Consider the following 14,003-nt stretch of genomic DNA (forward strand, 5'->3'; position numbering starts at 1 on the left):
TTACTTCTACTTGGACAGTCCCTTCCATTGTTCACTTAAGCTTTGCTTTAAATGATGTGGATAGAAAGCTGGAGAAATCAGTAGAGAACGTTGAAAGTCTCACAAGGCAAGAGAATCTCTTTGTCATTATTACTGCAGTGCCTAGGAGCCCTACTTATGGGGAGGACTCCATTGTACCAGGCGCTGTACAAACACAGAATGAAAAGACAGTGCCTGCCCAAAGAGTTTACAATCTAAGTATAAGACAAGAAACATCTGGTGGATACAGGCAGATGGGAGTAGAAGGAAACCATGAGACAATGTTGGTGAGTGTGATAGGCAGTGGTACCAGTGGCCTAACTGATTTTTTTGTAGGCATCCTGGCTAAGAGTTTTAAGGCGGTAGGTCTTCACATGTTTATGGGCAGCTCCTCCCAAGCATGAGTGGCAGCAAAGAAACAAAAGAGGGAGAAAGCACAAAAGTTCTTGTTTTAAACTTTAACAAGTGGATTATAGAAGCTGACATCATGGGCTGATTGGATTCAGGAATCAATATGGTTGGAAAATAACTGGTTGGAAAACAGTTCCCAGAGAATAGTTATCAGTGGTTCACAGTCATGCTGGAAGGGCATCACAAGTGGGGTCCCACAGGGATCGGTTCTGGTCTGGTTCTGTTCAATATCTTCATCAATGATTTAGTTAGTGACATAGAGAGTATACTTATAAAGTTTGTGGACGATACCAAGCTGGGAGGGGTTGCAAATGCTTTGGAGGATTGGATTAAAATTCAAAATGATCTGGAGAAATGGTCTGAAGTAAATAGGATGAAATTCAATAAGGAGAAATGCAAAGTACTCCACTTAGGAAGGAACAATCAGTTGCACACATACAAAATGGGAAATGACTGCCTTGGAAGGAGTACTGCGTGAAGGAATCTGGGGGTCATAGTGGACCACAAGCTAAATATGAGTCAACAGTGTAACATTGTTGCAAAAAAAGCGAACATCATTCTGGGATGTATTAGGAGGAGTATTATAAGCAAGACATGAGAAGTAATTCTTCTGTTCTACTCCGTGCTGATTAGGGCTCAACTGGAGTATTGTGTCCAGTTCTGGGTGCCACATTTCAGAAAAGATGTGGACAAATTGGAGAGAGTCCAGAGAAGAGCAACGAAAATGCTTAAAGGTCTAGAAAACATGACCTATGTATGAGGGAAGATTGAAAAAATTGCATTTGATTAGTCTGGAAAAGAGAAGACTGAGAGGGAACATAACAGTTTTCAAGTACATAAAAGGTCATTACAAGGAGGAGGGAGAAAAATTGTTCTTAACCGCTGAGGATAGGACAAGAAGCAATGGGCTTAAATTGCAGCAAGGGCCATTTAGGTTGGACATTAGGAAAAACTTCTTAACTGTCAGGGTGGTTAAGCACTGGAATAAATTGCCTAGGGAGGTTGTGGAATCTCCATAATTGGAGATTTTTAAGAGCAGGTTGGACAAACACCTGTCAGGGGTGGTCTGGATAATGCTTAGTCCTGCCATGAGTGCAAGGGACTGGACTAGATGACCTCTTGAGGTCCCTTCCAGTTCTATGATTCTATGACAATATTAAACGAGAGATGATAGGTAGGAGGAAGTGTAGACCATGAAGGGCCTTGAAAGTGAAGACCTGCTGCCGCCCTTCCCCCATGGGGCACACAGAGATATGCCAGCAGCAGGGCTTAGGCGGCTCCCTGCCCGCTCTGCCTCCCTCCCACCGCGCCGCTTTGCTCCCAGAAGCAGCTGGCATGTCCCAGCATCCCTGGGGGTAAGTGTGCTTGTGGGGGTGTCTCTGCATGCTGCCCCCGCCCCGAACGCCGACTCCACAGCTCCCATTGGCTGGGAACTGCAGCCAGTGGGAGCTGCGGGGGAGGTGCCTGCAGGCAGCAGTGCATGGAGACCCCCTGACCCTCCTCCCCCCCCCCCCCAACCTAGGAGCCTCTGCCAGAGGGATGTGTGCGCCAGTCGCTTTGGGAGCTGCACCGTCCAAAGTAAGCATTGTCCCCTACTCCCTTCCTGTACCCCAACCCCCTGCCCCAGCCCAGAGCCCACATCCCTCACCCCTCCTCCTGTACCCCAACCCCCTGCCCCAGCCCAGAGCCCACACCCAAACTTCCTGCCAGAGCCCTCACCCCTCCTTCCACATTCCTGCCCCAGCCGAGTGCCCACACCCAGCACCCAAACTTCCTCCCAGTGCCTGCACCCCCACACCACCTCCTGCACCCCAACCCCCTGCCCCAATCAAGGTTCCTCACTTTATTTTCAATTTGCTTCCCATTACTTATAATATAGGAGGAGGATGAAGAAAGAAAGAATGAAAAATGGAGTGGGGTGGGGGAGGAGATAATAGAGCATGTTATTTTTCTTGGCTAGGTCCTGAAAATGAAGCTGCACACAGAGCCCCACTAATTCTAAATCTGCTACTGCTACTGACAGGCCAAGGAGAATGAGGATGGAGTGCTAGTTCTGCGATTTGGCTAAGAAGAGGCCACTAGAGACTTTGAGAGAGGTTTCAGTGGAGTACAAGGAGCAAAAACCAGATTTGAAAAGGTCTTGGGATGGAACTGCGGGAGAGGAGCTCCAGACAGCAATTGTACAGACAGCAGGTTCAATGAGTTTAGAGATGAGCCGGGGAAGGGAGATGGGGCAGTAGTTGGAGAGGAAAATGGGTTGAAGGATGGGAGAGACTAAAGCATGTTTGTATTGTGAGCGGAAAGAACCAGTGAGAGTGAGAGGTTAAGGAGAAGATTAAGGAAGGAGATGAATGAGGGCAAGGGCTACCAGAAGATGGGATAGGGTGAGGTTACTCATGGAAGTGGAGAGAGTGGGGCAGGTGAGCAGGCAAAAACCTACATCTGTTACAGAGGAGAAGATGGAGAGAGCTGTAGGAGGGAAAGGGTAAGGCCATGCCATATGTAGTTAATTTTCTCTTGCAAGAAATTGGTGAGATTCTATATGGGGCAAGAAGTAGAGGGAGGAGGAGGAGGAGGTTTGAGGAGTGAGTCAAAGATGACAAAAAAGCAGCTAGGATTGTGAGTGTGGGATTCAATTAAATTGGTTAAGTAGAACTGTTTACTTAGGATGATGGCAGAACTGAAGGAGGAGAGAACGAATTTATAGTGGAGGAAGTCAGTCTGGTCATTGGGATTTTCACCTGAGATGCTCCACAGTGCAAAAGCCAGATTGGAGGAAGATTGGGGGGTGAGCCAGGGCTGGGGGTTGGCAGGCAGAACTTGTGATTGGAAAGACTGGCAAAAGAGTCAGAGGTAGAGGAGAGGCTGTATTTTGAATATTTTGTCTTATATGGAGGATGATGTGCATTTGGGGAGAGAGACATGCAAGTGCAAACTATTAAAGTTATCAAACTATGTCCCCCCTGCCCCCCCCCCCCCCCCCGGAAAACAAATAAAAGTATAGTAGAACCTCAGCATTATGAACATCTCAGGAATGGAGGCTGTTTGTAACTCAGAAATGTTTGCAACTCTGAAGAAAATGCTATTGTGGTTCTTTCAAAAGTTTACAAGTGAATGTTGACTTAATACAGCGTTGAAACTTTACTAGGCAGAAGAAAAATGCTGCTTTTCCTTTATTTAACACAGTACTGTACTGTATTTGCTTTTGTGTGTATGTCTCTGCTGCTGCCAGATTGTGTACTTCCGGCTCCAAATGAGGTGGGTGGTTAACTGGTCAGTTCATAACTCTGGTGTTTGTAACTCTGCGGTTCTACTGTATTGCCCTTTTTTTTGAAAGTCTTTTAGCTTTCAGTCCCTGTCTCTTTGAGTCTATGCTGCTTAAGTAACAAATCACTAGCAACGTGATTTCCGCAAGCAGTGGGATCAGTTCATTAATGTTTAGCAGTTTTTCAGATGCACCTTAGATTTCTCTTTTGAGAAGTGCTTTTACAATATTGAGGCTGCTAGGCTGAGCAAAGTGGCTGGGGGTTTTCTTTGAGTCCCTAAATTAGTAAACTCTCTTATCTAACAAACAATTCCAGCACATACTGGCTCACAGTTGAGTGGGCCTTAGTGAGATTTGTTGCCAGTTGTTTTTAGTTGAGATTCATTTCCTGACAATGTCCAAGGAGACAACTCTTGGACAAAGGTCTCCCAGACTTGCCACTCTGTTCCGCTTGTGGTACTTGGCATTTCCTCTGGTCCTAATAAATCGCCCTTTGCTCTGGATATGAATCTTGCTGTTTGCACCTATTCTCAGACTTTCACAATCAACTTATCTGCCTTCAATGAGACACATGCCCATTTCTTTGTCACGTGAGGTCTGATAACTTATCTCGTAACATCCACCACATGACAAGGCCCTTCATTTAATGACTGATGGTAAGTTTTTGCTAAATTTCTTGATGAAGAAATGTGTCTGGTTCTACAATTCCATAATTTGTAGTTACTGATTGCAGTGCATACTAGTACATCATACTCATGATGTCAGACCTGCTTTTAAAAATCTTAACCAAATTCTTCCCTGTTCTGTTGACTTTGCAGTAATTCACTTAAAATTGTGAAATTGTAGCATACAGAGCTTTTGATTCCTTCCAAGGAACTCTGTGTGTTAGTTATTTGTTAAGGGTCCAGCCAAATGCTGCTGCCATTCTGAATAATGGTTTCATGGTAATTCTGGCCTTGTCTTGTCTGGGATAGAAAGGAACACATTCTAAAAATTGGTGTAGGCTGAGCAGTGTAGTCTTTAACCTGTGCTAAGCTAGCTGAGCCAGTATTGGGCCCATACTTTCAGTTGTTGTTTCCTCTGGATCCAGCAGGAGTATGAATGAGTGGGAAGGCTGGCTGCAGTGAAAGCATCATATGCCCTTGCTTTCTGTCCCCACCAGCTGGGATCTTGTCTGGATCCAGCAGGAGTATCAGTGAGTGGGGAAGTGCTTCAAAAAAGGTAATTTTTTCTATGAAAGTAAGCACATCAGAAATGTGAAGGTTCTTGTAAAAGTACTCTGTAGGTATCCATTGCTGCTTTCTTTCTTTCTTTCTTTCTTTCTTTCTTTCTTTCTTTCTTTCTTTCTTTCTTTCTTTCTTTCTTTCTTTCTTTCTTTCTTTCTTTCTTTCTTTCTTTCTTTCTTTCTTTCTTTCTTTCTTTCTTTCTTTCTTTCTTTCTTTCTTTCTTTCTTTCTTTCTTTCTTTCAAGTGGAGTGGATTCTGTCATATTTTATTCTTCAAAAATAATTCCTTATAAAGATCTCAACTTGGTGGGCTTGTTTCCATCTATTTGCAGACTCAATAAGTGCCTTTGTAAAAATGATGTTTGCAACTGTAAAGAATATAAATGAAAGTTTAAATTCTAAATATTACACCTTTCATTACCCTCTTTGTTTAGCGGGAATCTTTCTTGCCTGGTTGTCTACACTTATAGTGCTGCAGTGGTTGTAGAGGGAGAACTTCTCCCATCAGCATAGGTACTCCATCCCCCCAGTAGACAGTAGCTATGTTGACACAGTGCTGTCTGTACAGGGGGTTAAGTTAGTATAACTGCATTGCTAAGGCACGTGGATATTCCATACCCCTGAGCAACACAGTTATATTGACATAAGTCTGTAGTGTAGACCAGCCTAAGTCCTGCCAGTGAGTTTCAATGGCTTGGTGAAGACTCTAGCACTTCATGTTCTTTTTTGACTCTTTGTATACTGTATGACTCCTCTGCCTTTTGTAGTAATCTGTATTCTTCTGCCTTGCTAAACTGTTAAGTTCCATTCTTGCCTTAATGCAGGAGATAGTGTAAGGACTGGAGCATTGTGTGTGTGGTTTTTGTTGTTTGTTTTTCCCCTGTTCAGGATTTCCTGAAGGCTCTTTCTTTTCAGCTCACATGTAGTTTCCAAAAATGACACATGGGAACATATTGGGACAACCAACCACAGTTTAAATGTATCATAAATGTAAAGGGAAGGGTAAACTTCTTTAAAATCCCTCCTGGCCAGAGGAAAAACCCTTTCACATGTAAAGGGTTAAGAAGCTAGTATAACCTCGCTGCCACCATGTCAAGGTTCCTTCCCCACTCTGAACTCTAGGGTACAGATGTGGGGACCTGCATGAAAACCCTCTAAGCTTATTTTTACCAACTTAGGTTAAAACTTCCCCAAGGTACAAACTATTTTCCTTTTTCCCTTGGACTTTATTGCTGTCACCACTAAGCGTCTAACAGATATATAACAGGGAAAGAGCCCGCTTGGAAACATTTTTCCCCCCAAGCCCTACACTCCCTTTCCTGGGGAAGGTTTGATAAAAATCCTCACCAATTTGCATAGGTGAACACAGACCCAAACCCTTGGATCTTAAGAACAATGAAAAAGCAATCAGGTTCTTAAAAGAAGAATTTTAATAGAAGAAAAAGTAAAAGAATCACCTCTGTAAAATCAGGATGGTAAATACCTTACAGGGTAATCAGATTCAAAACATAGAGAATCCGTCTAGGCAAAACCTTAAGTTACAAAAAGACACAAAAACAGGAATCTATACTCCATTCAGCATAGCTTATTTTCTCAGCCAGTTAAACAAAACAGAATCTAACGCATATCTAGCTACGTTTCAGAGTAACAGCCGTGTTAGTCTGTATTCACAAAAAGAAAAGGAGTACTTGTGGCACCTTAGAGACTAACCAATTTATTTGAGCATAAGCTTTCGTGAGCTACAGCTCACTTCATCGGATGCATACTGTGGAAAATACAGAAGATGTTTTTATACACACAAACCATGAAAAATGGGTGTTTATCACTACAAAAGGTTTTCTCTCCCCCCACCCCACTCTCCTGCTGGTAATAGCTGGTGTAAAGTGATCACTCTCCTTACAATGTGTATGATAATCAAGGTGAGCCATTTCCAGCACAAATCCAGGGTTTAACAAGAACGTCTGAGGAACGGGGGTGGGAGGGGTAGGAAAAACAAGGGGAAATAGGTTACCTTGCATAATAACTTAGCCACTCCCAGTCTCTATTCAAGCCTAAGTTAATTGTATCCAATTTGCAAATGAATTCCAATTCAGCAGTCTCTCTCTGGAGTCTGATTTTGAAGTTTTTCTGTTGTAATATCGCAATTTTTATGTCTGTAATCGCATGACCAGAGAGATTGAAGTGTTCTTCGACTGGTTTATGAATGTTATAATTCTTGACATCTGATTTGTGTCCATTTATTCTTTTACGTAGAGACTGTCCAGTTTGACCAATGTACATGGCAGAGGGGCATTGCTGGCATATGATGGCATATATCACATTGGTAGATGTGCAGGTGAACGAGCCTCTGATAGTGTGGCTGATGTTATTAGGCCCTGTGATGGTGTCCCCTGAATAGATATGTGGACACAGTTGGCAACGGGCTTTGTTGCAAGGATAGGTTCCTGGGTTAGTGTTTCTGTTGTGTGGTATGTGGTTGCTGGTGAGTATTTGCTTCAGGTTGGGGGGCTGTCTGTAGGCAAGGACTGGCCTGTCTCCCAAGATTTGTGAGAGTGTTGGGTCATCCTTCAGGATAGGTTGTAGATCCTTGATAATGTGTTGGAGAGGTTTTAGTTGGGGGCTGAAGGTGACGGCTAGTGGCGTTCTGTTATTTTCTTTGTTAGGCCTGTCCTGTAGAAGGTGACTTCTGGGAACTGTTCTGGCTCTATCAATCTGTTTCTTCACTTCCGCAGGTGGGTATTGTTAGGCCTGTCCTGTAGTAGGTGACTTCTGGGAACTCTATCTAGCTAGATTACTTACGAAGTTCTAAGACTCCATTCCTGTTCTGTTGCCGGCAAAAACATCACACAGACGGAGAGAACCTTTGTCGTCATCCGCCCCCGCTGCCCCCAGCTTTGAAAGTATCTTGTCTCCTCATTGGTCATTTTGGTCAGGTGCCAGCGAGGTTGTCTTAGCTTCTTAACCCTTTACAGGTGAAAGGGTTTTTCCTCGGTCCAGGAGGGATTTTAAAGGCGTTTACCCTTCCCTTTATATTTATGACAAAATGTTTACTAATTATACATGCTTGGCTAGGAATGGCTTACTTTACTGTTGATGATTATCTATGATAGATCAACAATAGAAACATTTCCTGGTTGCAGGAGACAAGATCCCTAACCTTCCAGTGGAAGTGGTGTTGGGGGTTTTGTTTGGAATTTTTTTTTTTTTTTCATTTAAGGTGTTCTCTATTCATGCTGTAACTAGTAACCTTTTTTTGATGATTTCCTAACCTCTCAATCCCTTACTTTTCCTAAACAGATGAGTATTCAAGGCCAGCAGTGATTGGGCATGCAGGAAATTTTAGATCATTCCTGGACAGTACTGCAGCTATCAAAGAAATTCTTGCATCTGTTCTAAATGCATCTGGTATTAAACCATCTTCACTACCAGAGAAAACTGTATTGCAGACAACTGAAGATCCAGACAGCGATATGGAACACTGGGAGGAGAGTACCGATGGTGATTCTAATGATGACAGTGACACAGACTATACACATCACAATATTGCTTCTACACAAATGGATGTTAGATTTATGAGGCATAAGGCATCTTGGGATAATACTCAGTGTAGTTCTTCTAAATCTTCACTGGTTTCCTCCTCATGCCCACTTTATCCTGGCAGAAGCTCCATCACTTCGGCTTTAAATAGCTCATCCCGCTTGGAAATTTCTCCTCTGAAATGTGATTACTTTACCCAGGTGACATTAACTGGAGGCACTGTCACATCATTGACAAACTCTGCTATTATGTGTTCGGAAAAAGAACTTAAAAACTCTTCAAGTTCACCAGACCACCCTTTGCCTTTTAAAGGAATCTCTCCAGATTCAACAGCTAATGAGCTGTCAGCAGCATTTAGAAATCCTGAGACTTTGGAACCCATGCCACTAAGAGATGAGGGCAGAAATGCTTTCCACCCGCGTTCACAGTCAGCGCCCTCTGATCAGCAAGGTAACTTTCATTTAATCACTTTCAAACCTTTTCCAGTTAAGACTTTTGTAGTACTAATGGATAGACCCAAATGAAACTGGTTTCACTGTGGTGATATAACTGACCACGCAAACACTGCCACTTGGGGCTGTCTACACTTGAAACGCTATGGTGTAGACACTACCTACTCTGATGGGAGGGGTTCTCCTGTTGCCGTAGATAATCCACCTCCCCAACAGGTGGTAGCTATATCAATGGAAGAATTCTTCCATCAACCTAGCGCTGTCTACATCAAGAGTTAGGTTGGCTTAACTATACCACTAGGGTGTGGATTTTTCCCACCCTTGAGGGACGTAGCTGGGTCAACCTAACTTTATAGTGTAATCCAGGCCTTGGAATGGGACAGAGTAAAGATGGAGGAATAACAAATTAAGAATAGCTGTTCTCTGGGGACAAACTAATCAGTGAGACTCTGAACACATGCTAGGGGGTGTCTCTGCTATTTTCTTTTTATAAGAATGCTAAAAGATTCTAATTTAGTACTGAATCTCTAATAGAACATAAGTCATTTAACTCTAATAATGCAGATAATGTAACTTAAGAGACTACTACCCAACTTTATCTTATCTCAGAATTTCCTTTATGCTGAAAGCAAATAAAGTAAATCTTGGCATTTTTTGCTTTAGCTAATGATTGAATGATGTGCTGGAGGGGATTCCTGGAAGACCCTTATTATGTTTGACACCAAATTGCACACAAGAAAGAGGGGTGATTTCCCTGACTCTGATGGGAATTCATCTCCTCTCTGGGTACTGCTGTATCATCCTATGCCACAGTTGACTTATACCTTCCGCAGAATATATATATTTTTTGCTTTTGGAATAGACCAGATTTCACCAAAAGGCAGGTATCCTCAAACGGATGGTATCTTCAGACTTACACCAAAAGCTCTTCATTTGTCATCCACCTCCTTCAAATGATGCAAATCTTAACACTGTGCTGTATTTGCAACATACTCATATTTTGTTCCTTAAAAAAACACCACCACCATATTCATTCCTGCGAAAGTGCATATAGTAAGTTTGCTTGTTCTGGGGCATCACCTCCTGAAATTGTTACGGTAAAGAACTTATGTTTTATAGGAATCTATTTCTCATCAGATACTCCCCACTGTTTTTTGTGAGCACATAAACAGGATCAGGGAGAAGAGTTTTGCAGGAGCCCCTTGTTCTAAATACAGTGTGATTGCTGATAAGTTTCAGTTTTTGTTTGTTTAATCATATGAAGAGTACAGTCCCAGATTGTCATCAATGGAAAATAAAGTTCTCTATTATCAAGGTGCAGGACAAATAGTGACATTAGGGGAGATGTCATGGTCTAATCCAGCATTTTTTTATAGTTCGGGTCATGACCCAGTACTGGGTCGCAGCATGTAAGGCACTGGGTTGCTCTGGTCAGCACCGCTGACCGGATGTTAAAAGTCCTGTCAGCGGTGCTGTCCAGCTAAGGCAGGCTAGTGCCTACCTGTTCCGACACCGCACTGCGCCTTGGAATCGGCCAGCAGCAGATCTGACTTCTGGGCTGGGGGCCAAGGGGCTCTGCGCACTGTCCCCACTCCGAGCACCGGCTCCGCTGTGGGTGGTGGTGGTGGTGCGTGCGGGTGAGAGCCGTGCGGAGCTGCTTGTGCACCTCTGCCTAGGAGTCAGACCTGCTGCTGGCCTCTTCAGGTGGTCCACAGTGCCAGGACAGGTGAGAAGCCTGTCTCTGCACCCCAGCTGTGCCGCTGACTGGGAGCTGCCGGAGGTAAGTCAGCGCCCCAACCCCGCAACACCAATCCCCTGCCCCAGTCCTGAGCCTCCACAAACATGGAACCCCTTCCTACATCCCAAACCCCTCATTCCTGGCCCCACCTTAGAGCCTGCACCTGGAGCCCTGACCCACTCCTGTACCCCAACCCTCTGCCCCAGCCCTGAGCCCCTCCCATGCCCCAAACCCCTCATCCCCAGCTCTGTTGGGTCACAAGCATCAACAAATTTCTTCAACTGTGTCCCCAGATAAAAAGTTTTGAAAACCACTGGTCTAGTCTAGTGGTCATGGCACTGAACTAGGAGTCAGACCTGGGTCTGTTTCTGTCTCTGCCACTGGTTTTCTGTGTGTGTTTGGCCAAGTTGCTTCATGCCCCTGTTTCCCCTCTCATCTTTTGTCTGTATTGTTCTTTAGATAGTGAGCTGCTATTTGCAGCAAGGACTATCTCTTCTCATGTGTTTGTACAGTGATAGCACAATGGGGCCCAATCTCAGTTAAGACATCTGTCTGCTACTCTTAATACAGATTTGGCTTCTACTTAAAGAAGACCTGAAGGTGGAGGGATTGGGGGGGTTTGTGCTCTCTTCCCCTTCTTTATGATTAGAAAAAAGGCTTGAACGAAAGGCTTTTTTCTCTTCAAAATTTGCATTTTTTCTGTTTTTACCTTAGAAATCTCAGGAATGTCAAATCTTTTGTACTTTGTCTTGCTAAAGGGCTCTGAGGACCCAAAAACATGGACTGGGCATTCCCTCAAGGCCTGCTCCAAAACCCATTGGAGCTAATGAAGACTCCAATTAACTTCAGTGGACTTTGGATCAGGTCTTCAGTTATTAAATGAAATGGTGTAGGTGCTGAATCGTCACCAAAAATGCTTTCAGTTCAGTAGTTTGTCAGGCATTTTGGATTAAATAGATGTTGACATAAACAAAAGGTAACAATGTGAGTAGAAGTCATCCCCAGCCCTCAGTGAATTGGGTTTCCTTTCATTGGTATCTGATATCCTAATTGTATTAGCTCCTCAGTCATCCAGGAACCATAAGGTTGAGACGGTGTGAATTTCTGGTGTAAGGGAGGGAAAAATCAGGCTGCCCGGGTATCATAAATAAATGCTCCCCCACCACCCAAAAAAACCCCTTAAACATATTTGTTTCTGTTTTTGTTACTCTAAAATCAACATTGCACAGTTGACAGACTCTGTGGCTCCACCCCTCAGTACTTTAGTCCACAGGGCCGGCTCTACGCACCAGCAGGTACTCGGGGCGGCACTTTTCAAGGGGCGGCGTTCCGGCCCTTGGGGCGGCAAAAGACCTCGAGCTGGCCCTGCTAGTCTCTCTCACCTGTAAATGGCTAATGTCATGTTAATTCAAAACGTGTCGTGATCCTGCAGTGAGCTCCTAAATGGGCAGACCCCATTGCAGGATCAGGGACTTTTAACAGTACCTAGTTATTTGAGACACATATTTTCATAAACACTGAGCCATTGATTAATGTGGCCGTGATGATTGTGGTTTCCTCCAGTTAGGTGCTTTGTTCATTGAACCAAGCACAATGTATTTGGATCCTGTCCAGAATAGAGAAGGGAAGAAACAAACTACGCCCATGTTTGTAATCAAGTACAGCTAGTCATGCAGGTCTGGATAGTTTAATCCTGGCCAAGTCTCCAAACTGTTGCCAGGGATTGTTATGCATTAAAGTTGCTTGGAACCATCTGTCTTATTGCAAACAATGGAAGCTTGTGGCATGTCTCATGAGTCTGATGATGTTGGCTAGTATAGTGGTCACCTGGAAAACAAATGCCAGAATGGGTTGAGGGGGGAGGGGTGGATAGAGATGAAGTAAACACTCTCTAAAAATGTCCTTGCCTGTGTTAATATTACTGTAGATCCTGATTTCACCCCTATCATTTAGTCCTCAGAGGTGCTAGGGTCCTATCATTTGAGCCCTGCAAATCCATGGATATCCATATCTGGGGATGTAGATGTGTATATATGTGGACCATTTTTGCGGATTGTGGATCGGATGCGGATACAAATTTTGTATCCACACAGGGCTCTACCTATCATGCATAGTGGGATATTCTTTGTCAAATTATGACTTCTGTTTTTGCAATCTCTTCCATTCTGTGTGCTGACTACAGTTTTGCTTTCTGTGTTGGAAAAATGTTGTCAAGGCCAGTTTGTTGCACTGCATTCCAGACAGGTGTCCAGCCCGGGAAAGATGCTTGACACCTTGTTGAATTACTATGATTTAAAAGCCCTCAGATCATCAACTTTGACTGTCTTCCAACTGCACCCAATCCCATGGAATAATGAACTTTCTACTCAGAAGTCTGATGGGAGGAAGGGGCTGGAATGTCTCAGTTGGGGCACCTGTGAAAAAAGCATAGACTGTATTTAAGAAGGGGTGTTTCTCAGTGGAGCAGGGCCATTCACTACCACTTGCAAGAATATCTGGAGGGGGGGGGGAGAGAGGGAGGGAAGGAGGGACTCTCTACCTAGCCTGAATGCTGAGCATACTTTTGATTCTCAGAAGGATGAGATAAGATTGGGGACGGGTGTGTGTGTGTGACTCTGTCTCTCTCCCTCTTCCCTCCCCCCCCCCCCCCAAGGACATTTGTTGTTTTGCAAAGATATATAATTTTCTATTGCTTGTTAAAGTAAAGTGACTGTGCTTAAAACATTCCTTTGCTGAACCTGTGTTCCTTGCCTTTCTGCCATGTTGTCCGCAAATGGATTAAACCAAAAGCCAAGAATGACCAGAGAGTAGGTGGAATTCTGAGGGAGTGTCAGCAACTTGGGGGCTCAGGAGGTCTGAGGTGCTGGTTCCAGAGTCTGGGGGAGGCAGTCCCACATCCAAAGGAAGGGCTTGACATGGGCGGCGGGTGAATTGGGGGCTTGTCCGGCCCACCCCTTCTTCCCCCCTTCCCCCGCTGGAGCCCAGAGTCACCCCTTCACCAGCCCCAGGCCACCCGAGCACACCCCACCCAGCCCCGGAGCACCAGGCGGGCAGGCAGCCAAGCATGGGCCACAGTGGGCAGCAGTGTTTTCCCCAGGAATTGAAATTTGGGGGAACGGCGGGGGGTGTTTGAATTTACCGGGGGGGAGGACCGATTGGGGGGGGAGGACCGATTGAGGGGGGAGACTGTGAGGGTGAAGGTAGGCTGTATGGCACCATAGTAAAAACTGAAAAATGTTTCATGACCATTTTATTAGATTTAAATCATGTTTTAAAATCATCACACAAATTAAAGTTGGCTACTCAAGCCTTCTATGAAGCACTACATCTACATCCTTCTTGGTTTCTTGTTATAAT

General features: G+C 44.3%; 1 protein-coding gene across 2 annotated transcripts in view; it reads left to right on the forward strand.

Moving 5' to 3' along the window:
- Nucleotides 1–14,003, forward strand: part of RUBCNL (rubicon like autophagy enhancer) — a 52,073-nt gene that overhangs the window by 11,342 nt on the left and 26,728 nt on the right. Inside the window, exons 1-2 of one of the 2 annotated variants that reach the window (XM_074961030.1) lie at nt 4,522–4,915; nt 8,217–8,906. In XM_074961030.1, the coding sequence (XP_074817131.1) occupies nt 8,390–8,906 (517 nt within the window). In that variant the 5' untranslated portion in view covers nt 4,522–4,915; nt 8,217–8,389. Of the gene's footprint in view, nt 1–4,521; nt 4,916–8,216; nt 8,907–14,003 lie in introns of those variants that run through there. The other variant, XM_074961019.1, reaches the window with a different exon arrangement.

Source organism: Natator depressus, chromosome 1, assembly GCF_965152275.1.
Source record: "Natator depressus isolate rNatDep1 chromosome 1, rNatDep2.hap1, whole genome shotgun sequence".
NCBI lineage: Eukaryota > Metazoa > Chordata > Testudines > Cheloniidae > Natator > Natator depressus.